General features: G+C 46.9%; 1 protein-coding gene across 2 annotated transcripts in view; it reads left to right on the forward strand.

Moving 5' to 3' along the window:
* BICD2 (BICD cargo adaptor 2) overlaps positions 1-27,254 on the forward strand; it is a 306,023-nt gene that overhangs the window by 142,802 nt on the left and 135,967 nt on the right. For both annotated transcript variants that reach the window (XM_086939156.1, XM_086939154.1), the window contains exon 2: positions 7,983-8,195. In XM_086939156.1, the coding sequence (XP_086795282.1) occupies positions 7,983-8,195 (213 nt within the window). The remainder of the gene's footprint in view (positions 1-7,982; positions 8,196-27,254) is intronic.

Raw genomic sequence — 27,254 nt, forward strand, 5'->3', positions numbered from 1 at the left:
GACCTGGGGCAAGGGGGAAGGCGCAGCCTTAACCCTACTGCTCTTTTTCTTGGGAGGTGTCTGGTCCGTTGTTCCAGGATCCAGCACCTGCTCAGTGGGGCATTTCCTGACCTGTGACCTAGTCACAGCGAACACATGTGCTGGCAAACCTAACATTTCCATGTGAGTCCGGTGCTCCACTTCTGACCATTGTGACGACTCCAAATCATTGCCCAACAAACAATCCACTGGGAGGTCTGGACTAACTACAACCTTCTTTTGGCCAGTTACCCCTCCCCAGGAGAAAGCTACAATTGCCATACTGTGATTGGTAGTGACATTGCTTGCATTGGTCACCAGGAATTCTGTACCTGGCATGATCTGTCCAGGGTCCACAAAGTTAGGCGTCACCATGGTGACGCTGGCACAAGTGTCCCTATAGGCCTGAGCCATCTTTCCATTTATGAAAGGCGTCTGTCGGTATTTGCCCAAAGAATTGGGGCTTACGTCAGGGGACACGTCCACGTCCCCTGTACTGACAAGGACAGCCTGAGTGAGTGTGCCAACTAAGTTGTCACGCCCCTCAGAACCCAGGGTTAACCCTACTAAACCCTTGGGAGGCGCACTACCACTGCTGACTGTACTAGGGGGCACAGGTGCCTTAGGGGCTGCAGTGGCAGGAGTCTGCCCTCCTCCTTTCTTGGTGCACTCACTAAACCAGTGAGATTTACTTTTACAGTACTGGCACCATCTTTTGGATTGGCCTTCTTTCTTCTTTTGGGGAGCCTGACCCCCACCCTCTTTGGGTTGTTGGGGACCTGTCGAAGACTTCTGGTCACTTTGTTCCCCTTTAGAATCTTTACCCTTCTGGTCTGCTTTCTTCTGACCACCTTGATTCTGGCCCTGGTTCTGTTTAACTCTTGTACGAACCCATCTGTCTGCCTTCTTTCCCAATTCTTGGGGAGAGGTCAGATCCGAGTCGACAAGATGCTGATGCAACAACTGGTTCTGACAATTGTTTAAAATTTGTTCTCTCATCATCAAATTATACAATCCTTGATAATCAGTAACCTTACTGCCCAGCAACCAGCCCTCAAAAGCCTTAGTGGCACAATCGACAAAATCAGACCAATCTTGAGACTGCGTTTTCTGGGTATCCCTGAACAGCACCCTGTACTGCTCAGTGGTTAGGCCGAACCCTTCAACGAGTGTATTTTTCAAGATTTGGTAATTGTTAGCATCCTCTACCCTTGTGGTGAGGAGCTTGTCTCTTCCTTTTCCTTCAAAGGAGAGCCACAAGATAGCTGCCCACTGACTCTGGGGAACGCCCTGCACAGTGCAGGCCCTCTCCAAAGCAGTAATCCATTTGTGGATGTCGTCCCCTTGTTTAAAGGGGGGCACTATCTTACCAAGGTGTTTCGTATCGAAACTCTTTTCCCTATTACTAGGTACATTGCTGCCACCAGTGGGGACTACCCCACTTAACTGTTGCTCTCTTGCAAAGGCAAGCCTTTCTTTGGCCAGGGCAAGTTCTTCCCTTTCGATCCTTAGATTAGCTGCCCTTTCCTTAGCTTCGTACACTCTCCTCTGGGGGGACGTCATCCCTCTCTGAGACGAGTTGTGAGAGCCATTGGTTTGAAGGGATCTGCCAGAGCCTCTTGACAGAGATCTGGCTCGTCCGTTCCCAATGTTAAGCTGACCTGATAGTGGCCCCAGGGGTCCCCCAGTACCGCTATCATGTTTGCTTAAGTTGGACCTGCTAAGTCTGACGACTTCTACCTGTCCCTTATCTGCCTCATCCCCAGAGAGATGCTCATCCTCATCCTCCTCCACATCCTCGTTCTCGGTTGCGAGGTGAATGAGGTCAGGATCGTCTCGGGTTCCCTCGAGGGGAGGCATGTCTCCTTCTGGATTAGAAGAGCTACGAAGTTTCTCAGCTCTCCTGGCATCATAAGTCTCCAAGAGACCAATCAGAAAGGACGTTGTGGGGTTAGACCCCTGCTGAATCTTCCTGGAGTGACACAGTCGTCTTAACTCCTTGAAGCTCAGCACAGTATATCCTGAAGGGATGACCTGTGGAGGGTCAACTGACACAAGGGGAGACCCAGAGTTTCCTCCTTTGTCCGACATACTGTTTCTAGTGTGGTGTAAGTGATGCACCTACCTACACTACGTGTTTACCTACTGTACCCTTGCTAAGAGTTGTAGCCAAGGTGTGCTAAGCCTTGAGGAGCTACAACAGCTGGTTCAGTAGAACTCAGAGTATTCTAAGCTTTAGTTATATGTACTAACAGTACTTGTGCGATCTTTCAACAAGATATTCTTAGGATACGTGTGGTAAAACAACAGCAAGCTCAAATCCCAACCGCTGCTCACCAATGTGAGAAGTTGGCCCGATATGCAACGTTCGCTATTCTAGCGACCGCTATGTATCGTTCCAACGACCCTTATGGTGTTTGGTTGTAAGTCAACCTATAGACCAGCTATCCTAGTAGCGTGGATACGAGCAGTCTAAGGCTAAAGACTCGAGAGGGCGTGTTAAGCCAGCTGTTTACCACACATGTACCCCTTGAACACCCAGTGAAAGGACACCACACAAGTGTTATGAAAATAAACAGGATATTTATTAAGAATCACAACAGCCCTGTGCTCTTTATGAGGACAGGGTACTAAGCACAAACCAAATCTCTTTAGCAAATACTTCAAGTGCACAATTAAAACAAGTGTCCGGGGACACGGAAAGGTTAAGGTCTCGGGCGGACCCGATAAGGCAAGTCGGAAGCGAGGGACTCGGGACCCTAGAGTAAGGAGGCTATGCAGGCACCGAAATGCCGAGTTACCTAGCCACGAGGGCTGCGGCTGCACAAGTCTTACAGGCGTCGGGGTCTTCGCTGACGAGCCAGGAGCCGGAAGAAAAGGAGTTGCTGTCCGGCGACCAGTGCTGAATAGTTCGTAGAGATCCAAGCCTGGATCGGAGATTGATGAAACCTGAAAGCAGAGGGGACCAAGTTCGTACTACTAGCCAGTAGTTAGAGGGTACCAGGAAGCCACCGGTTGGCCGTCACCTCGACTAGGTGAGTGGGCGACGCTAGGCTCTGCAGTCTCACGGACCAGGAGGCGTTGTTGGCGACCACGGTGGAGGTGCGAGCTGTCCCACGAAGGATGATGCTGTCGGCGTCGCTGGGCCCAGGATGGGGCAACAAGCCTTGGCAGATCTCAGGGCCACGGGGTGGGCCTAAGATGGCGTCTTGAGTGGACCAGGAGGGTCCGGGGTGCTTCTCGCAAAGATGGAAGCAAGGGCCAGTCTGGAGCAACCAGACCAGCAGTGATGATTCTCGGATGTCGTCACAGAAGGGCACAAGCCAGCGGCGAGTGACCAGACAACGTGCTGAGCAGCGAGCAGAAGGGCCCCACGCAGATCGTGGAGATGCTGGGAGACTGCACTTCGGTGCTAGAGCGGCTCAGGGTCGGGGCTTCTCGGACCCCAGAGCACTCACCAGAGAGTTACCTCGATGGTCGTGCTGGTTTTTAAGAGCGTGCAGGTTCTGATGATGGCCGGTCCCTCGAGGTCTCGTCGCACCCACAGATCACAGCTGAGCTGATGACGTGGGTAGAGGTCAGAGGTGCCAGGGAAGCCGGTTCTCGTCGAGCTGGGCCGTCGGATCCTTGAGGAAGGACTTGCAGCAAACCGCAGAGTTCTTAGTTGGTGCCCGCTGATGCAGGGTGACTACTCCTTAGCCACAAGGGAGAAATCTTGAGAAGAGTCTTGAGTGTCCTTTCGTAGAAAGTAGTTCTTGATTCAAAGATGATCTAATTTGGAAGGGTCCCCGCTCCGGTCTTTATCCTAAAGAAAGGGGTGGGTACATGACTAGGTCCTGCCCTAAGGGTGGGACCAGGAAGGGGGGTAGTTACGCCCCTCTCCCCTGCCGGACTTTCCCCAGGCCAGGGCTGTCGCCCCTGGAACTGGTTCTAACCGGCAGATGCGTAGTGAGCACCGGGGTGCCACTCCGCAGTCACCTTCTCGCCAAAGCCCTACCTACCCAGAATACACAAACCCTGTCTGGGACGGTGCGAACAGCGCCCTCGACAGGAAACCCTTTGTCCAAGTGCTCCTCGCTGGAAGGACTCCCAGCAGCAGGAGGTCAGACTTGTGTCTGTGGTGGCAGCATCCATTTTGTGGAGCTGAGGCTTCAGTTAACTTTAACCGGGGTTCACAGTTACGTACATGTCGTGTCCCTCTAGAAGGGTGGGATACTAACCTCATCGCCAGAATTGGTGAGAGGGCAGCACCCCGATTCGTATGACACCTTACTCGACATGCTTTGATAACGCGATACCGGAGTTACCGATATGGTACGCGTTATCATGGAACAGCTATTGGGTCTTGATTCCGCAAGCTGCAACCGGGCTCGGCTCGGGCCTGAACCTAGCTCACACGAGCCCACGCACTCTGCCTTCAGGATTGTTAAGGCCTGCCATAGGAGTGACTGATAGGAACTCGGGTGTCCATTGTATGGTTAGATATAGAGTTACTATACCTAAAGCGAAGGGTGGTTACACGTCTTCGCCCCAGCTGTCGTGCAGCCAGTTGTGTCAAATTTAGGAGGCCAGCCAGGGGTGGCATAATACATGCTTCAGCCCCTGGCGGCCCTGGGTACACCTAGGCCCTGCGTTACGGGGTCTGATAAGGTGGCCCAGTACCAATTGGTAAATGCACCTAGGGTACATATCGTAATTTAGAAAGAGAACAGCCAGGCTGTGGGTCTGATTAGCGGGCCCACAGCCAGAGAAAGTCGTAAACCAGTGAAACAAAAGCAAAAAATCTGGGTGATCATAGGATTGCAGACCCTACTCTCCTACAACAAGCACTGCGATTTACAGAATCTCCGGGCTTCCCACCAGAAATGTATTTGTACATCCAGTCCTACGACCTTTCTGCTTTTCATTGGACAATCACAAATCTGTTCCTAAATGTGTGTGGTACCCACGATGTGAATTCAAGTGCTTACACAGTCTGTATAGTTAACAGATCCTGTCAGATATGGATGGTTTTAACTTATGTTCGTAATGGGTGTGGTGTGTGCCATGCCATAGGGTGTCCCTTAAAAAGGATGCAGGCCCTGATCCACCATCCTAGGTGGAATACTTCATTATCTGGCTTTTCCTTATTCATACCCCATGTGCGGTAGTTGGAATAAGCCTCTATTGTTTTCAGAATTTTTATTGGGTTCTGTTTGTGTGAATAAGATTGTCTTGTGGTTTCCCTATTATAAAAGGTAAAAGTGGAATTTGGGAACTGTCAGTGGTTCCCCATTCTTCTGGATGGAACGCTTTTGCTGGACTTCCCAGATACCAACGCACTCAGAACAAGGCAGATTGTGTTGAATGCATCGCGTTTAGTTTGTTTTATAAAAGGGGAGCATCCCCCAAAGTTTTCTTAGGAGCCTGCTGCCATTCGTGCTGAATAACACCTTTCCAGTCTTGATTCCACATCATGCTTCCTCCTTCTTTTATCTCACACTTCTTTTTGCAACCCTACTTCCTGCCTTTGTCAAATTTTTCCTCTGTTTATCTTCTTCCAGCTTCCACTCTTTTTAACCTTTCTCTCGGTTTCTCTGGCCCAAACTGATAACGAAAAATAAGTCCTAGTTCCCAAAAATGAGTACTGGTGCCTTACGCTTGCGACTACCGGCTCAAACTAACCACTTCAGATGCGTAAAACCTATAGTTGGTCCCACAAGAAGAACTTGCGCTCCAGCCCCTACTTTTTACTCTCACCCTCTTGCAACGGTCTCGCAACACAGCTCAGATGCCATGATTCTGCACTTTATGCCTCTAGAAAACAGTCATAGTTACAATATGGAGTTTCTCAGATAACATGTTATGTAACTCCTTATAATGTAGTCTTGGTCAACTAGTGAACTGCGTCTGCTTCAGAAAAAACATAAAAGTGTCCTTATTTTCTCAGCCTCAGCAGCATTAATACTGTTCCGCAGACTTGCAGAGTGTCTAGAAGAGGAGGCGTGCGGCAACTGTATATTATAATCTATCCTCTTTTGTCGGCTTTGCACCCAGACATTGCCTTTGTTGTAGTGTTAAAATTTGGAATCCGTTAACGTATGAGAGCCATTATTTAGTTGGCTCCTCCCACCTAAAGAGAAGGTTGGCGATTTAATTGCGGCTGTTGCTGCAACGTTTGCTGTTCCATTGAGTAAGCATGAACTTAGTTTTTTTTTTAAATGGCTTCATCAGCCTCATCATGAATTCAATTAACATTTTGGGATGTCTACAACTATATAAACATAATAATGCCATTCCCTTCTTTTGGTAAAGACTAAATTCCTCCAGCCTTAAAATTTTGGAAGTAAATTGTCCTCATGACAAAAAAGTGAAACTCAATAGTTAGGTGAGGTTCCTGACTTAAATGTACTGTTATTTTTTGTCTCAGAGAGCAAATATATACTGTGGGGCAGCCAAGGGAATTTGTGGGAGTTGCAGTTTAATCACAGTCCGCGTAGTAGGAAAGTGAGCAACTTAAGGAGACAATGAAAAAGAAGCATTGGTATAGCTGGCGGGTCTGGTGCCATTTCGAGACTTATTAAGATATAAAGCAGCCTGCAGCAGTGAAAAAAATATTGTTTTCGATATAAAACAGAGCTATAATTTTAAAAATTTATTGTACAGTGATTCAGCATACTTTTGAAATCTATAATGAACCCCATGCATTGAAATGGGAGCATTCTAGAGGAGGTGGAGTGATACTCTAGACAGTCGTGGGAGATGAGCGAGAAAAACTCCTCGCCAGAATCAAGCCCACTGTCTGAATATTTTAAAGTACAGTTAATAATGTATCTTGCAGACAGTTTTGATGTCAAGCTAGACCTTAAAAACTATCTGCTTGCTAGTCCAAAAATACTTATAACATTTTAAATCTGGAAATCATATTTCAAACAATGGGACATCTGCGGAAAACGTACTAAATTCAATTTTTGACATTTTCGTTTTTATATTGGATGCAAATGCTGCTATGAACCGCATTTGTTATCTTTCAGCTTATAAAATTTAAAATAGCATGATGGCCCAGGGATTTATCAGCACCCTCCTGCTCTGTTGAGTGTTTTTCAGAGCACTAATTTGACCACCACAGCCTTTCATTTTTCAGAGGTTGAAGAATTGATTGGCATATGGTAATTTTTACTCCTACAAGGCACAGTGCTTTTAAGAAGGAAAATAGTGCAATATGAAATGCTATGCAAAAACAAACTAGTAATGTGAACATTGAATGATTGTTTTTTCCCCCACTGGCTCGAATTTCAACATTATAAACTTTTGTCAATATACTTCAATATTGATAATGCCTAAGACGTGATTATTGGCCAGATTTATCAATGGACATTCAAATACATTGTGTAGCCAAATAGTGCAAGTGTCCAAACTGTTCCATTTTAAATTCATTGATACAGCTATTGGCTTCTACCCACGCGGCGTACAACGGCGTACGAGCAGTTTGCATTAGCGTCTCTGGTTCTCTAAAATAACAAGCTGTTTGCATCATTAAAGTTGTCAGCGTGAAGAAAGGTCCTCGGACCACCCACTGTTATTTGTGCAGGGCAATAATTGGATTTATGTCAGAAAGATGCATCATATCTGAATATGGGAACTCTGGATCGATATGTTGACTTGAGCTGTTCACTGTGTGGCGGGCAGGGGAGCAGTGGAGATAATTGTTACCAAGCATAAGCCTGTCATTAGTATGTAAGACACCTTTATGATCTATACTCAAGATCAAGCAAACAGGCCAGCTCATCTTTCCTTCCTTTCAAACGTGGTGAATTATATTCAATTAAATTCCATATTAATAGTAACACATGTTGTTTACAGCACTTACAAATAGCAAAAGTGATATGAAAAATGCTACAAAAAAAAGTTATTACTATTGTAGTTATTATCACTGGTATTAAAATGCTCCGCTTTCCCGACTTAACACGTTTACTCTATTCTAGGCTTTTGGACAAGCTCATAGCAACCACAAGAAAGTTGCTGCAGACGGGGAAAGCCGGGAGGAGACCTTGATCCAGGAGTCGGCCACCAAAGAGGAGTACTACATGAAGAAGGTTCTGGAGCTGCAGACGGAGCTGAAACAGTCGCGAAACGTCCTCACCAACACTCTGTCCGAAAACGATCGCTTGAACTCTGTGGCACAGGAACTGAGAGAGGTAAGGATATTCCTGGGACAGCAGAGAATAGGGACTGTATTGTCAACGCAGTCAATTTCTTTTGTCCAGCATACTGTCAAAATATGTGATTTTCTAATGATAACTTAGTTATGGGTTTATTTCTTATTGCAGTGAAGAAGAAAAAACAGGGAAGAATCATAGATTAGTCTAATACGTATAAATCTGTACTAAATGTATAGATCCATATTCGATAAGGTGTTCATTTGAGTGCAAGTGGCACACAGTCATAAATTGCCCTGGCCCAGTCCCCTGTTAAGGGGTTGGAAGGGTAAAGTTACGCACATCTACATATGGAGAATCACTTGGAACCTCTTACCAGAGTAAACCTCCATACATTGGTGTAAATCAAGGATAATCTTTCAAATTATTAAAATGTGTCTTCTTTTCTCACGACATTTTTGGTAAGACTAGGCAGCACCAGGACCATGGTTTATATAAATATACAAAGGGAAATACAATATATTCTACGTTTTAATTGGGGAGGTGGCAATGCGGGAATAGGTGGTAGATTCTGGGCTCTGCGTCATAATAGGAAAGGAACCAATGCTGGCATGATCCTGGCTGATACCTCTCATTGGATTATGATGAGAGTGGATTCATAGCATCCTTTTGTTGTTGCAGCCATGAACAACCACACTCCCATTTCTGACAGTGAAGGGGTTGGACGCTCTCTTAGAAGGTCCTGAATTTAGCCTGCCTTAGCCTTAATTCTTAAGAAAATTCAGCATGCCCAACGCTGTATTGCATATTTCCATTTGTTTATCCCCTCTTGTGAACAGAGAAATAAATGCCAGAGTATAAATGTAAAATCTTAGGTACAATATGTACAATGGAGCACTGAGTTTTACTATCCCTAAAACGGTACTGTGCTGTTATGCAGAATTTTACAAAGATGTCATAATCCTAACATCTGTTTTGCCACCAGAAAGTTTAGCAGAGCAAAAACCGATATGAATTAAATATATAAAGTACAATACATTATAGATTTCGAGGTGAATTCCACATTTTTGGGTGTTACACCTTTTTGGCTTTTGTCAAATGTCTACATTGATTTTCTCAGCTCACTTTGCTAATTCTCCAAAGGCAACGAGATTGTGGTTTAAAAACAGGAGCCTTCAAATTATTTAAATTGGTTCCTGTGATTGAATCAGGGAGTTTAATTGATTAAGAATTTCAAACAGGGAGACCTACAGGCAGTTAGCTTGTCTGGCATAATCTAACACATGAACACAGACGTAAGGTCACAGGTTCCAAAGGTTGCGTTTTCAGAACTCCGCATTTGATCCTTTAGTGTTTTACAAGCATCTCTGTTCTGTGACTGATTGTGTGGTGAGGCCCAGCTGCAGACCAGTAAATTCTGAGCTTTGGTTGGTTTTACGCACGTTTGTGTTCTAAGCAGTGCTATAACTCCTAATGTACTGGAATAGCAGACACATTCAATGCACCGACTCACCTTTGGTCCACAAAGGGGGAGCAGCACAGACCACAGACCAGCTTATTGGTGTGAAAAAGGCCGCTTTATTGGAAACAGGTGCACCTTACAAATGATTTCCCTTGGCCTGTGCCGTCCAAAACGAAACCTCGCTAAATATAAACTTCCTAACACCCCCCACCCCTCCCCTAAACATGGTTCCCCCCTGCAACAATTATACACACAAACTTACAAATCCTAAAATTCCTACCTACCTAACTAGGCAACTTCTTATATTTATCCCAACTGTAAAACCAGACCTATTAAATCCCCCAGGACTTAGGAAATAACGCCAACCACAAAAGCCTGTATGAACACACGAGCACCTGCTCCAACAACAAACCACCCAATACAATGCACCCCCCCGACGCACCTGCTCCCAATAAAATCACCCCAAATTGTATTAAACTCGCCAGACTCAATTGACCCAGTAAGACCACAGCAAGAAAGCCACAACCACCAAAAAAGGGTTGGGAGGGAGGGAAAAACAAAACCCCCCAGGCACATCGCAACCGGCTGTTGGGTTACTTCCACCAAAATGGTGCGTAGTTCCCTGAAATGACCGGTTTTAAAGAAACCCAGCCCAAACAGAGCCCAAGAAGCCCAAATGGGCCCAACCAGCCCAACTGGGTACTGGCTGCCCCCCCCCCCCCCCCGGCCCAACCCCCCCCCGGGAGGGGAAAACCTCCCGCGGGTTGGCAGCCCCTCCCAAAGCCCTGCTTGTTGGTGTGAAAAAGGCTGCTTTATTGGAAACAGGTGCACCTTACAAATGATTTCCCTTGGCCTGTGCCATACAAAACGAAACCTCGCTAAATATAAACTTCCTACCACCCCCTCCCCTAAACATGGCTCCCCCCTGCAACAATTATAAACACAAACTTGCAATTCCTACCTACCGAACTAGGTAACTTATTATATTTATCCCTACTGTAAAACCAGACCTCAATAAATCCCCCAGGACTTAGAAAAAAACGCCACTCAAAAGACGTCCTGACGGCTTTCGACCCTCCCTAGGCGTCCTGACGTTTTGGGTATCTATGTACCCTTATGACCTATGACCTTGTCCAGTGCCTCCTTCAATTGCACAATGTATAACTCCATCCCATACCGAGAGAGGTGGACCCCGTCCTCCCAAAAAAAAATAAACTGTCGCGTAGCGCAGCTCTGGGTGTTCCATCCTACCGAAACCTTCATTCTCACAACAAAGCCTCATATCCCTATTGATCTTCCTACGCGCCCTATATGGCCGCCGGCCGCTCCGCTCCTCTCCAAACCCTCCTGGGTATAAACTCTGACCATATTATATGGCAACCTGACCACTGCTGCCGTTCCCTCCAGCAAATCTTGCTTCATCTGCTTCACCAAAGCTAAGCCATTGCATTGAACTAAATCATTCTCCCCCAGGAGAATGACTAATACATACGGACAAACTCCCCTCTTGACAACCTTAATCAAGACTGGCAGCAGCTCATGCCACTCATGCCCCCTTTTTCCTTGCCAATGACACGCAATAAGCCTAGGTCCAATTCCAGATTTAGACTCCTGTTCTTATCCCACTCAGCACGTCCTGCTCGCTTCACAAAAGATTGTCCCATAATTAGAATAGACAGGACTGCGTTGTCCGGCCCCGCCACCACACCTGAAAAGATACACATGTAAGACAAGGGAACCGCAAATCAAGCTTAATCCTCCATCCCTACGCCCCGCAACCTGATGTATGTTTTGCAGCAGTCCAATTTCCAACGCCCCAAGCGCATGAGCTCCTGCCTCCCCCAACCCTTTTTAGCCGCATCAGTCGCCACACCAATACGGAAAGAATGCGTCCTAAAAACTCTTGGGTCCTCACCCATGGCACGTAGGGCGTGCCGCAGGACCCATAGCAGCTGAGCCACCGTCACCCTTCCATTGTTGAGCCGGCAAAAGACTTCCCCTGTTGCCTCTTTCCTCCCAGACGCCAACCCCCCCCCCTTGCTGGGCACCCTGCACCCTTATCCACCGGCCCCATGACGACCCACTTCCCTGCTCCCCGCTGGTCAGTCTTTGACCGCCATGACAGAACCGCCATCTCCCGAGACCTCAATTCCACCTCCTCCCAAAGGACCCCCCCGGCCTCCCCTTGGGCCTCACCAGTTCAGAGACTCAAAAAGCCCCAAAATACATCCACATCATGAGTGTGGAAAACAGAATAGTCTCCTCCCGGTAACGGCAAATCGTCGGCAGAAACTGTATCAAGCCTACTAGCATATCCACAGTGATGGGCCGGCGCCGACTAACTTTGGCACCCAACCTTCCAGGAGATGCGCTCCCAATTCCTCCGCCGATGTCGCGTAACCCCACCACAATTTCCCCATGAAAGCGACGGCTGACAACTTGCCGGCAATCGTCGCTTTCGACATCCCCTTGTCCATCATATGCAGCATAAACTGCACTACCTGCTCGCTCCGCACCCAGCGATCGTCCTGCCTCACTGCTCCACCTGCCAAGAATTTCCGCCATGCCTGCTCATACGCTCTCCAGGTAGAAACGGCCACCGATGCTCTTACCAGTTGTGCGACCCGGTGTCTCCTATTGCCCATAGTTCCACAGGCACCGTTGTCTTGCGTTCCTCCGCTTCTGTGGCTAGCCCATGGAACCTTCGCCACTGTGAACGAGACAAAGCATCCGCAATGTAATTGTCCACCCCTGGCACATGTCGGGCTTGAAACAAAAAAGTTATGTTCCAAACATCGCATTATAAACACCCTCATCAACTTGAGCACTGTGTGCCCCTGACCGACTGCCTATTGACGACCTGCACCACCGATATGTTGTCCACTTTGAAGATCACTCGCTTGTGTGCCAGCTCTTGCGCCCACACTGCCCCCTGCCTTGCCAATGCGGCGGCCATTCCTCTGCACACCACTGCCCCGCCAATACAGACCGAAACTGCCCACCCCCGCATCCGATGAGATGGTCACATCCCATTCCCAGTCCTCAGGCGGCGCTATGGGTATACCATTGAAGTGGTCCAAAAAGGCCACATACGCAGGTCCTCTTTCGTCCCCACTTACAATCGCAGATGATGATGCGGCAGTCCGGACAGCACCAAACCCAGCCGTCTGCAAAATGTCCGACTCGCCCATACCACGCTGCACGCATAGTTCAAATGCCCCAGAAGGACCTGCACCTCCCGAACTGTCACCTTCTGTTTCCTCAACATGTTGTCCACCAATGAAAGAATGTGAACCTTCTTGTCCTCAGGCAGGCATGCTTCCATGGCCACAGAGTCAAGCTCTATCCCCAGAATGACAGCAGCGTGCTGGGACCCTGCGTCTTCTCTGGCACCAGGGGCACACCCGGTTGCCCATGAGTTCCGTAAAACCGTCCAGCTGCTGCTGGCAGTCCGCCGAACCAGGCCGTCCCAACAGGAAGAAGTCATCAAGGTAGTGCGTCACCGTCTCATTGCCTGTGTGCCAGGAAAAAGCCCACTGTAAAAAGGTACTAAAACGCTCAAACAATGCGCATGAGATCGAACACCCCATGGGCAACGCTTTGTCCACAAATATGTCCCCGTCAAACTGGATCCCCAACAGCTGGTAGTCATCTGGGTGACCCGGTAGCAACCGGAAGGCCGACTTGATGTCACATTTTGCCATGAGGGCGCCCGCCCCCACCGACGCCACCAACCGTCGTGCCACATCCACAGAAGAGTAGGACACCGATGATAGCTCCGCCGATATATAATCATCTACTGGCGTCCCTTCCGGCCACGACAGATGCTGAATCAGGCAATATTGACCCGGCTCCTTCATCGGCAGTACGCCAATCGGAGAAATAATCAAATCCTGAATGGGGGCCTCCCAAAACGGGCCCGCCATCCGCCCTTCCCGCACCTCCTTGACCAACTTGTCCCATACCACCGCCTTGTGCGCATTAACCGACTTCAGATTTTTGGCCCACCTGGCAATTCTCTGACCCTCGTACCCCAGCCAAAAACCCTCCCGAAACCCCTGCCGTAAAACACTCACATCTTCGATCCACGGATAAAACACTAGGAGGGTCTCTAGCTGGTCCTGTCTAACCGGCGTATGAGTCTTTTCCCAGTGCCCCCTGACCCCCCTTTCCTCCCCTGCCCCCAATTCCCCAGCATTGCACCACCGATGTCGCTTCCTGCATTCAGAGCATTCATGTCAGAAACTGCAATACTGTCTGGCACATGCGCCCTTGTAGTCCCAACAGGCTCCCGCCGTGGCCCCAGCGACACCCTCTCCCTGCCCCACCTCCCCAGGGTTGGGGCGGGCCGGAAAGGGGTGAGGCACGAGCGGCAGACCGCTGGCCGTATAGATCGTTTTCCCAAACTTTGCCCCCCCCCCCCCATGGTCTGCTGATACAGATCCAAAGCAAGTTTCCCCATTTCGCCTCCGGGTCCGCCGCCAAGCGTGCTCAAAACTCCTCATCATAATGCGACCACGCATAACCCCCATATGTGACCTGCGCCCGACGGATCACGTCCATATACTTAAAAAGCGCAACCGACCGATCCGGGTACTTCTCGCAGTACACGCTGGCGAATATCAGAAAACCTGCAGACCAATTTTCTATATTCAGGGGAACCTTTGGCTGCTTTGCCAATTCCTGTTCCTCTTCCTTCAACCCTTCCTTCGCTGTCAGCTCTTGGTGCAGGAGCTTTAACAAATCCACATAGTCCCCCTTCCAGATCTTCTCCTTGGTGGCCAGCGACAAGTGTGCCCCCAGGGGTTTCGTGATGCCCATATAAGGTAGCTTGCGCACCGGTATGTCGTGACTCTCCTTCCCTTCTTTACCCCCCTTGGTCCCTCCATCCTTCTTCGTGTCCGCGGACCCACCCCTGCCGTCTCCCACCTCGTCGGGTCCCACCCCGTGTCCCGCACATACGTTCCTTTATTTAGGCTCACCCCTTCCTCCCCTTCTTTAGCATGTGTACCGACCGACACCTTGTGCCGTTCGGGCCCGCCCAAACCGTTCCCAGCTCCGTAATATTCCTTACCTGGTGTCGAGGTCGGCGTCCGCACTGGATCCCACCGCCTAACCAGTGAAGCATGGGGGCCACCATTCTCTCCGTTCTGCACCTCTTTTGCGCCTGCAAAGAACTAGGAACAGCATTACTCCGCTCCCCCCATCCTGTCCTTCCCCCCGCCTCTCCCGAATTTCCCCCTCCTCCGTGCTGTCATCATCGTAGTCCAGCTGAGACATCTCCTCCTCCTCCAGGTACAAACCTGCTAGCTCCCTCCCGTCTTGCCATCTGCCGCCCTTCGCTGGCTCCTACCTGCTCAGTCCCGCCCGTTCCCTACAAGTACGGAGCAGTTCCCCTAAATCCACACTCTCCCACCTCCTCTCTGCATGTCACTCTTCAGGGTCCCAATTGGTACTGACGGACCTCCGCCCCCGTCCCCCGGTGGCCGTCTCGACCCTTCGAGGTGGGGCTGGTGGGGACTTACAGCCCCGCCTCCCATAGGGCTGCCCCGGCCCTCTGATACTGCCCGGCCCCTAAATCCAAACCCCAGGACCCGCCCCCTGCCCCTTATCAACAAAACCGTCCCCCCACCCCTCTCGCGCAATCAGCCCTGCTCCCGCTCGCCCGACCCCACTCCCGGGCTCTGAGGCCTGCTCAATACCCCCAAAGACACCACCACCCTCCCATACCAGCAGAACCCCCAACAAACTCCCCTGCCCCCTCCCCCTCCCAATAGCTATCAATTAGGAGCGCCAATGCCCCCCATCTTACTCCTGCGTGGGGTCGTCCACCCCACTTGCCCCCGCGTCACTGCCACTTCGCGTCCTGTCAGGCCGCGCCCCCCCTCCGAGCGCTGACTCTCTCCTCCCGTAGGGATTCATTCATTGCAGGCCTATCCACCTGTGACGCCCCCCCAGCACCTTCCTTAAACTTCAGAGCGGGCCTCAGGCCGCGCCCCGCCTCCCTCCTCGCCGCCGCGTCCCCTGTGCAGCCGCCTAATTCATGCAGCCATGTCTTCTTCCCTCCTCCGCCCCCCGGCCGTGCCCCCATCCCCCGCCTCATTCGTGGCCTTGCCCATGGCGCTCTGATGCCAGCACTGCCACCGCGGCGTTGCTTGCCCCGCACCGCGGCGTCCTCACCTTAACGTCGGGCCACAAGTTATCCATGTGGCCCGCGTCTTCGAGGAGGCTGATGGCCTCTACAAACTTCGGATCCTCTATGCGCCCCATCCTGGGGTAAACAAGTGAACGGTAAGCTCCGCTGCAACCTGCCACACAACTGCGACAGCGCAACCCACAGCACCGCAAAGCGACCACGAAAGCCCCACAGGCCCACCAAAAACAAAAACCCCCAGGCACACAGCAACCGGTTGTTGGGTTACTTCCACCAAAATGGTGTGTAGTTCCCTGAAATTGGCGGTTTTAAAGAAGCCCAGCCCAAGACCAGCCCAAACAGAGGCCAAGAAGCCCAAAAGAGGCCCAACTGGGTACTGGCTGCCCCCCGGCCCAAAACCCCGGGGAGGGGCAGGCCTCCCGCTGGTTGGCCACCCCTCCCAAAGCCCTAAATAGAAATGACCTACTTAAGATCACATATTCATCTCTGATGACAGAAAAACACAGTTACAGATCATCTTCATAATTTCTCATGGACTTGCCCCTCCAAGGTAACTCCTCGTCCTCCATGGAAGAATTGCCCATCTAAGCAGCTATTCGTCATTACGCATGTATTTGCCTATCCATAGTCATACCTTTAACCTCGCTGATAGAATTGCCAATCCAGGATTGATCAGCATTGCTCACAGAATTGCCAATCCGAGGTCAAGGTTTGTCATTACTGGTAGAATTGACGATCCGAGTGAATCTATCAGAAAAAATTAAGTTACTGTTGATAGAACTGGCTATCCAAGGTAACATTGTCCTTATTAGAGATGCAATTGCCCATCCAAGGTCATTCTTTTCTGCCGATCATGGTTTCTCTTCATTATTTTTAATTGAAGGGCCTGCCAAAGGCTACACCTTAATTATTGCTGACAGAATTGACCTACTAACCATATATCCATATTTTTGTTAGTAGAAGTAAACTGTCATGGAAATATATACACATTTATTGATTGAGTTGTCAATGCAGGGCCACACCTTAGCCCTGATGTATATATTTTCCCATCCAGGATCATTATGGCTTCCTTTTTGGCAAAATTGCCAAGGAACATAACTTAATTTTTCTGACAGATCCACTGGGCAAAGCCACGTCTTAATCTTTGATGGTGGGATTGTGGCTCATATTGGATGACACTGTCTTTTCTGCTAAAGAAATTGCCTGGTCCATGTGATATTTCAGGTTCTGATGAGCAACACTCAACTTCTCTGTATGTGACTTGCAAATTGACATTAGTGGTGAATGAGTGTGTAATGTATTATGCTTCTCCAATGTTTTTCCTAAGCGAGCACAAAGTACTTTTTTGAAACAACAAATAGACATTTTTCTATTTGATTTCCATTTAGTGTTGTCTGAATAGAGTTTCATATACGCTTGTAGTCTTAATTTAAATTGTTTAACATTACTCTGTATTGCCTTTTCACTTTTGCTTTTTGCATTTTGTTTTAAATATGAATTAATAATTAACAGTGTTGTCATGTGTCTCATCAACCACCTGTCTTTCCGTTGGTAGGGTGTGCGTTAACAATTGGTGTCATTGAAAAAGATATCTGTGTTGATGAAATTACCCAGTCCCTGCCACACCTTTTACCTTATTGACAAAATTATCCAGTTAGTATCATATTTTGTTATAAATATGCAGTCTATTTTCTCAGCCTTTATCTAGATAGATATGGTAAATCAATGACAGATATCTATTTTCAGTGACTATATTGCCCTGTGAATTCTACATATGTATCTTAATAACAATGACACGTGTAATGCTGCAATTCAGTGCCACAATTTCAGCCCTTACCTAAGTGAGAACAAAACACGCTGCTCTGAAGCGCGGCAGTAATTTGTAAAATTGCATTTTGGCGTTGAAAATAAATACGCGAAGTAAATGGAAAATGGAGAGGTGCAAAAAACTGAGAACAAAGAATGTGACTGAAGAAACATTCTCGAAACTGGAAGGCAAGAGGCAGGAGTCTCGTGCCAAGGAGGCCTGGAGGTTCGACAGCAGCCTCCAAAAAAACATGGCCATCTGGTACAGGGGAAGTGCCTGACTTCAGACTTATCAATAAACATGTTCAGGGAAGCCCCACAGGAGCAGAAATTAATCCGAGTATTTTTCTTTTTTTTTTATCTGTGAAATTTCTTTCCGAGCTAATCAGATTATCCGGTCCGTGAAGCAGGATTCGAGATGGCTGCAAAGGACAATATGGCTTGTATTATTGCAGGAGTTGGGGCACATTCATGATTTCAGTGCACCCTCTGTGGTGATGGTAGGTCGTGCCTCCCAGAGCGCTAGGGCTAGCCAGTTCCTTGCGAATGGAAAGTGTTTGAAAAAGGTCTCGGAATAAAAGGATGGCTCAGTATTTTAACAGTCGCCTGGCATAAAAGTTGCATTCATTATGCTCTTAAGGACTTTGGGGCATATGTAGGTAATTTCCATTTTGCGATCCTCAAATACCGATTTTTAAGGAATCGCTATTTGAGAATAGCAAAATGGAATGCAGGTAATAATTCGCAAATCTTTGCGAATCTCTAACATTCCTTATTTGCGATTTGCAAATTGCGAATCGCAATTAAGGAATGAGTGTCCCATTCATTCCTATGGGCCAAAAGGCCCATAGAAAAGAATGGGGATACGTTCTCAAATTGCGATTTTCTGTGAGAAAATCGCAATTTGAGAATCGCAATTCCAATGGTGCCAGGGTGTCCAAAGGATACCTGTTGCACCCCTGGAATGTGCCTGTGCTGACCTCTGAAGGATGAAAATCGTTGCCAGGATTGAATAAAGCGATGTGTCACATGCTTTGAAAAGAGAAGTACAGCCTGGGCTGTAATTGTTGTCCCAGTGTTTATTTATGGGATTTGTTGTGCACGACCAATGTCTGTTCTGATTGTCTGAAGACAATAACACATGTGTATTTGTAAATTGCACGTTCACCCAAGTTTATCGTGGCGCTCAATAGCAGGTGTTTTTTGAGACCAAACTAAATAGGGCTTATTTTATCGACCTCGGAAGGATGAAAGGCAGAGTGGACCTGCCGGGATTTGAACCTATGACCATGAGGTCGAACATAGGCCCCTGAAGTGACTCATTAGTCTACTAAGCCACCCAGATAATAACATTACTGAGGATACTGCACATAGGCGTTCCTTCCTGTATAGCCTGGTCCTGTCCAATTCTAGAAACATGCTCCTTTAAGATTTCTATTACATGAAATTGGAAAAAATCATCAATAGGTCATGGCTGCTCCCAAGGCGTCAGATCATATTTGGAGATGGTAGTATTTTAGTCCCTGATTCTGGAACTTAAGAAGAATAGTGCTTTATTAAGGTGCAAAAGAGCAAATAAAAGTGTGAGATGATCTGTACAGAGGAACACAGAGACGCTAATGGCTGTGTGCTGGTGTTTTGTTGTTATTTTTTTTATTTAAGAAGAAGTTTAGCAGTCAATTCTGGTTTCACCACATAAAAGCGTCATTTCGAGTGTCCTGGTGAAAAAAATGAGAATGCACACCCAGAATTATCACAAGGCTTGAGTATTTTGAGAGTAGTGTTGCTACGTAATGTTGAGTTTACTGCTTGATTTGAGGTACTGCAAAACTCGAAGGGGTGATGGATCCTGATTTTTAGCCCAACCTGCATGCTGATAAGGATAATTGAGTTGTCGCTTGTCCTTGGTCATGGGAAATACCTTACCCATTAGTTCAGTATCTGAGAAAATGTACCAGGACAAGTGATTATATTCATAATAAACCTGAAAAAGCCTTATAATACATCTGGTATTTATTACTCAAAATCAAAGCTGTGAGAGCTGTTTCTTAGTGTATCAGAATCAATGAAGAAAAAAGCAGAGAACAAAACTATTGTGAGGCACAGCCAACACATGTTTCGCCCCCTATTGGCTTGCAAGGCTGGGGCTTCTTCAAGGCGTCTTATGGGTTCAAGTTCACAGAGTGGGTAATATAATGGTTCAAGATGCTGTACTCAGAAAATGGTGATCGGTACTCCATCACATCCAAAAATCAGTTGTGAGAGTCCTAAAGGTTGTGAAACTACGGTCGTCTCCATCAGTCGGCTTGGGTGTGACATCCAGAATGAGAGATTTGCACATGTATTACCACCTGTGAACAGGGGTCATGTCTCAAGGTGTGGAGAATCACGTTTCGGCTTGACTCCGGATCACAGGGACCTGCATCAGGACATTTTATCCCTTTCAGATGATTAGGGGACGCCACCTTAATACTCCGAGAGCTATGGGGCTGCAGTCTCAGCTGGAGACAGGATGCCGTGAATGCTGTGTTCTGCACTCAGATGCGAACACTGAGCTTATAGCGCGGGGACACGCCATCCGAGCGTAACCAGGTGCTTTACAAAACTCCCTTAATAATAATAATAATTTGTTACCATTATTTATTGTATCTTTGTTTTAAAACAATGGTGCACTGTTTTACTGGTACTTGCAAAGTGCACCCTTGCCATTGGATTTCGGAGTTGTAGGGGCCGCATGTATATATTTGAAATAGCCCCCTCCTTATCTTCTGTCGGCCCGAGAATGAGCTTGATTATAGTAGTAATAGTACACAGTTCATGGTGGAAGGAGAAACAGAAAATGCACTGATGTAGGGGCCTCACCTTTCACTAGCACCTTTTTGAACATGGTCTGTGACCATGTCAGCCACAGACCTCTATAAACCCTACTGAACATGAACTCGAGTAAACCTGCTCTCTGCAGTGTTAGCTAAGACAATGCTATTCATTTTTTGCTGCATGCTCGTGTTGAGACTGGTTGGAGAGGGAGGTTACCGATTATGAAACATTTAAATGTTTTTGTAAGCTAGTTCACAGGTTTTCCAGCCCTGGAGATATTGTCACAGGAGCCTACAGGTGTTTTCTGGCTCACCACTCCTGTTTTTATTGTACTGCAGTCTTCACTTGCCATTGCCAGTACGATTTAAAGGGATATAGCATCAAATATGTGGAAGGTTTGTGTTTATACGAAAACTAAAATTTTTAGGCCCCGAAGTGGATGAAATCAGAAATTGATTTCGTAATTGCTGTAAGACATTCCCAAATGCGTCACTCAGTGGTTACGCCGTAACATTTACAAGACTAGAAACTCCAGAGTAGCAGACTTCCTGACCTGGTCCTATACAGACTGCTACAATTAGCTCAGGCAGTCAGAAAGCTTAGAGTGAGGACTTTATTGTTCATTCCTGAAGTGGGTTTTCTCCCAGTTACCTGCTGCAGGAGCATCATCTCACTGAGCTACATTACCAGTTTATATTTAATTTTGGTATCAGGACCCACACTTGTAGTATGTATTTTCATTTAAAAATGTGGTCTACTCCCTCGGGCACAAACTGAGTGGTATGAAGGGCCCTGGCACTGTTTGGATTCAAACTGTGACGCCTTAATAAAATACGCATTAACCCTCTGAGGTATGGTAATTTTGCATGGCAGGATTCGAAATGAATTGATGTCATTCACTTGACTGTATTTCTTCCTCTCGTGGACATAAACAGGGAAAAGAGACGTTCACATTAGTGACTGCTGCACTCACGAGGCCTTAATGCAATTAAAAAAAAAAATGTATATGTACATATGTGACATTCGTCTCGTTGAACTTGGCGAAATGGCAACAGAGCGTTACGCAGGATGGAAGGCAGTGATACATTCTAAGTGAATCCTAACGGGGTGCAAAGTTCTGAGGGGGGAGGCGGTCTGTTAACTGAGTTGTAATGTAGTTTGTTGCTTTTACGTAGCGCAAATGTGACCGGAGGCCAGGGTTTTAGACCGCTTTACATGCGCACCAGAATATTGAGATATTTGCTCAGAATCACAGTATGTCGAGCCGAAGCTGGGATTCGGGACTGTTGCCATACATGCCAACCCTGCCGATTCAGGCGGCAGACTACTGATTTCAAGGTTAGTCTCTCGAGTCACGATTCCTGCATAGAAAATCCTGATTCCTTCGGCGTATGCTGCTAGTTTGACCGTGTTGCCTTTGACCTTCATCCCTCTTATCTTAGTGTTGTCTCTGATCATGGCCAGTAGGGGTTCTAGTGTCAGTAGGAACAGTGCCGGGGACAGTGGGCAGCCTTGTCTGGTGCCTCTTTCCAGAGATAGGGCCTCAGATGTGCCACCATTCACTACAACTCGGGCTTTGGGGTCCTTATATAGCGCCATCACCATTGACCTATAGTTCTCACCTAGGCTGAACTTCTGCATGCATTGGTCAAGGAAGGGCCATGAAACTCTGTTGAAGGCCTTTTCTGCGTCTAACGCGATCATCACTGCTGGATTCGTATTGGTAGAGGTATGGTTTATTATGTGGCATAGGAGTCTTGAATTGTCTTGGGATAGTCTATTTTTAAGGTAGCCCACCTGCGTTTTGTGTATGAGGGTTGGGAGCTGTGCGTTAAGTCTCCCCGCTAATATGTTTGTGTATATCTTGCAGTCTACGTTAATTAGAGAGATGGGTCTGTAGTTCTGCAGGAATTGTGTGTCTTTCCCATCTAGAGAACCCCGAGCCCTCGATAGATGCACTAATGAATACCATCGACGTATATGCCAAAGTAGCAGGGTACAAGCTTAACAGAAGCAAGTCCGAATGCAAGCCACTCAACGTTCACACCACCAGGGATGTGTTAGGATCCTCGGGCCTACACTGGCAAAGAGGTGCCCTAAAATACCTAGGTATCTATTTTGACAGGGACCTCAAGTCAACACTTGACCACAACGAGAAAGCATTAACAAACAAAATAAAAGACAGGCTAGACACGTGGTCCCCCAAGTACGTCAGCTGGTGGGGAAGGGTAGAAATAATCAAAATTATGATAACCCCTATGGTTAACGACCTGCTGAGCATGCTGCCACTAACAGTTACAGAGGACTTTCACAAAAAACTGAACACCATGATTAACACGTTCCTCTGGAGGGGTAAAAAAGCCAGGATTAGCCTCCAGAAACTTAGGCTCAGTAAGGACCTAGGGAGGCTCAACGTCACAAACTTTAAGACCTTCCAGACAGCCTGCCTTGCCAGACAAGGCATATACTAGCTCACGCCAGAACAGGGTTATACGCCAGCTTGGATGGAACTAGAAAGAGCTCTGCTGGGTGGCCTAAACCCTGCGGCCTTCCTCACGGCTAACAAACACCCGGAAGCTAGCAACACAATTCTCAGGAACACCAAAAACGCCCTCTTGCAAGTAGACAAAAGAAAGGAAAAAAGCATAAAAAATACAAAATGGGAATCCATTTGGTTCAACACAAAAATAAAATACAAGAACAGCATACTCACCTTAACATCCTGGCTCCAGCGGAGTATCCACACCCATCTCAACTAGAGGAACGCGGGTCCCCTTCCACCTTTGCCAGCCTACAATTAAAACACGACCTCCCAGACATAGAACTATATAACTTTCTTAAAATTAAGGCGGCATTCACCAAAGCAGGACTAAGCAAAGAAGTACCAACAATACACCAATACCTGACAAACCTCAACAAACTTGGGCACCAAACGTCATACCTTTATAAACTACTAAGGGCAAAAACATCCAGTTTAAACAGTAAGGCCATAGAATACTGGGAAACATTTCACGCCGGGCGCTTTAGCGAGAGAGAAAAAGCTCACCTTTGGTCCTCGGCAAGCAGGAACAAAGTCACCACCACACTGGCACAAACAAAATTCTGGCTCCTACACAGAGCGTACTGGACCCCAGCGCGCCTAGCAGCGGTCGGGCTCATAGACAACGAACTATGTTGGAACTGTCAGAAACAGAAAGGAGACCTAGCGCACATGATTGTCCACTGCCCGAAAGTTAAAACATTCTTTGGGAAAGTAAGAGATTTCGTCTATAATGTAACAGAGGATACACTCCACAACTGGACCTCCTCAGCATAACAAATGCCTTCATGGCCCCAGAGATACACTCAGCCAACGACAGGAGCCTCATTGACCTACTCCTCACGGCGGCAACCAAGACAATCCTCTCTAACTGGAAGGACACAGGGAGGGCCACTTTCAGAGTCTGGTTCAACTGGGTCACCTTCCTAAGGGGTGGGGACAACATAACAAAAAATCAAACACCACATTTTGGACGGGGCAATGAGATGTGGCTCTCCCTGGACAAATACCTTGACTCGCAAAAAGCGCAGTGAACGCACCACAAGGCCAGACACCCTCACGGCCCCCTCCCCCACCCTCCCCCCTGGAGCCACCCGTCAGCAAACTCTGTAGTCATGCAACCCACAACACACCACACTCGTGTTCGTTTACTCCTTTTCTTCTTCTCGTCTTTCGTCCTACTTACCTCTATACACTATCTCTTCCGCCCGACGGGGGCAACGCATATCTACCTGTATGTAACGCCAAGGTTGAAGCTGTTAATGTATAACCATCACTCAAGCGCCTCAGCGAGCCAGTTTGTATCATTATCCATGCGTGTAACTACAGCAAACCAGTATTGCCTTCGTTTCGGCTTACTCTGTACTGTTTTGTAAAAATTCTTCTAATAAAATCTTTTGAAATAAAAAAAAAGAAAATCCCGATTCCTTGGCGGGCTACAGCTGAAAGGGACTGGTTTTATGCGACCCGGAGTATGCACTGCTAGTAACCGGCTCCTGCAGGCGAGTGCGCATTTGTCACGCTCTCTTTGCCTGCCATAGCGATTTAGCTGTGCTCCTTGCTCACATGTGAGGAAAAAAACGTATATTTGCATTTCTGATATCCGATCCTGCAGCAGCAGACTTGCAAGTCCCATACATTCTAATAGATCCGATTCAGGCCTCAATAGAAGTCAATGGAGAAATACATTCTCCCAATTATTATTTTTAAATCTCCCACTTTACTCTTCTAAAATGTTGGCATGTATATGTTTCCGCTGTTCTAAAATTGACAGCTCTGGCGCTAGGCCACAATGTACTTTAAAACCGTGTATTTTAAGCGGTTTAAAGTTTTTAGAAATTATGATATAGCAACAATGACCAAATCTTCAGCAAAGTAAAGTGAACAGTTTTCAAATGGTTTTCTAGGTTTGTAACTGTCTATTGTGCACCGCTCAGATTGAGATGTCTGTTATCCATTGATTGTTGTATGCAGAGCCCAAGGCAGTAGAACTCTCAACGAGTTGCATGCTTCCCCACCCCTTCTCTCTCTCACAGCAGCCTCAGAGGCAAGGTTCCCTGCTGCTTTGTTTCCCCCGGCTCTGCACGTCATATCCGCTTTGTTTCAGGTTACTCTCCTCAACTCGGAAAAGGTCAGTTCTCAGAGGCTGTTGGCCCCAGGCCACCCATTCCTCTTCAGACATTACTCTCGCAACTCTTGTGCTAAAGTGTGGGCGAGGAGAGAAGGAAATCATGTGATTCAGGGAATGTGTGGAGGGAAAATGTTTGAGCATGACGTGACCGCGCTTGCCGGCAGCTGCTGCTTGGAAACCGGAAGTGGACCAGAGATATGTTTTTGAATATTTAGCTCATTGTTTGGGCTTGCCTTCTCAACAGTGTGACTCAGAATCACGTTATTTCACTGGAAAACAGATTTTTATGTTTTAAGTGCCTATTTTATATTCCGATTTCTTCATCTGGTGCATGGATTTTAGGAGGCCTGAGCAAAATAGCAGGTTGCCATTCGGGTGCTCTACAGCCCCATTCATTATTTTAGGATGTTTGGTGTGATCTGGTTGTTCGTTGTTTTTGTCTACAGTTGCTTTAAGGAATGCACTGACTCAGGATGTTTGCAACCAGCACATGGGCCAGCAACCTGGTGGGAATTGGCTTTACCCAGTTAAAAGTATATCTAAGGGATCCCATTGGAACATGAACCCTGCACGATTTATTTATTTTTATTTATAAAGTTTTATATAGCGCAAACTTGATCCCGAAGGATATCAGAGCACTTTACAAATAGTTTCTTAGATTTTTTTATGTCACTTATAGAATTTAGCTCCTTGAACTAAAATTGTCTCTGTGTGCACCGGTTTTACGTCTTACCACAAGCTTCAGTTGTTGCTTATGGATTTTTTGACTTTGGAGCATATATGTATATTAAAAAACGATGAGGAAAATCCTGCCTTTATATTAAAATGGCTGCTGATGACCATTGGCACTATTTGACATTGCAAAGTCATCTAAAGACGTAAACGGAATCATGGAATTTTGTCTATAGCCGTTCTGTAGATGCCCGCATCCCTTATACCAACGACTGAATTTGTTGCAGTCATTGGTGCCTGGCGAGCTGCAATTTCCACCCGGGATTGATTTCTGAGAGGGATGTGATCAGAATATGTATTCAGTTAGACTTTACCCAAGAGACCCAGATGGCTACAGTGCAGTGATGTATTGGATAGCCTTCCCAGAGGTTTAAGGCGATCTGCATGTCTGCCGATCAATACTGACGCATGCCTGTCCACCCCCATCTTTTAGCAGACACCAGAGTGCCCTATCTCCAGGCATCTGTTAATTAGACACCACTTCAGTCTACTTGTTCATGGAAAAACATGGCAGGATTCATTTACAATGGGTTTCCACTGGCCTCTTTTTCTGGTCTGGCCTAGAGACGGCTTTAGGTGCTTCTTATGCCTCATGTAGGCATACACTGATGGGCTCGGGTTCAGCCCCCTTCAATCATTGGTCTGCTGAATTGTCAGCCTTATTTGGTTTTCGCCCACCTTTCTTACAGAATAGGGCAGTCGGTCAGCCTACTTCAGTCGTTTCCACCCTTGCACAGTGAGTGACGCCAAGATGCCTTATTTGCATATCTGCCTAAAATGTAGTTTTATCAGTGTGAGTGTGATCAGTTCTCTAATCAGGACACTCTTCATTTTATGTTTTTCTGTGGGCTATATAATATGGAGAGGAGAAAATACTTAATACCTCTTTTGAAAATCATGGGCTTTATACAAGTGAGACCGGCTTTACTTTTCCTTCAACGGTTACCCAATGCACATGTCACTTTTTGTGTTGCAAGTTTCCTTACAGCCGCTTATAGAGAAAGAAACAAAAGAATCCCTAGAACAGCATTGTTTTAAACTAAAAGTGTACTAATATATCAATTTTACCCTTTTTTAAATATTTTATGGCATTTAAATAACTGACTATTTTAAGGATGATTGTGTAAATAAATGTATTGTGGGTATTTTTAAAATGTTTTAAATGTATGTATTATCTTTGCCTTTTATGATTTTAACAAAAATCGAATAAAGTGTATTTTGACTGACTGACTGACTGACTGCATATCTGCCTAAAATGTAGTGCATGCCAGTTCCATGGTTGGTGAGATGTTTCCTTATATTTCTTTATTGATTCTTAATTTGTAATATGTATTGAGTACACTTGCATAGAAAATAAAGGGATTAGAAACATGCTTGCCAAGGTCAGTCCTATTGGCTTTATCAATTCTTGTTAATGGTGTCACGGTTTCTAAACACAATTTCACCTATGTAATACT

The sequence above is a fragment of the Lissotriton vulgaris genome, chromosome 9 (assembly GCF_964263255.1).
Source record: "Lissotriton vulgaris chromosome 9, aLisVul1.2, whole genome shotgun sequence".
Classification (NCBI taxonomy): Eukaryota; Metazoa; Chordata; class Amphibia; order Caudata; family Salamandridae; genus Lissotriton; species Lissotriton vulgaris.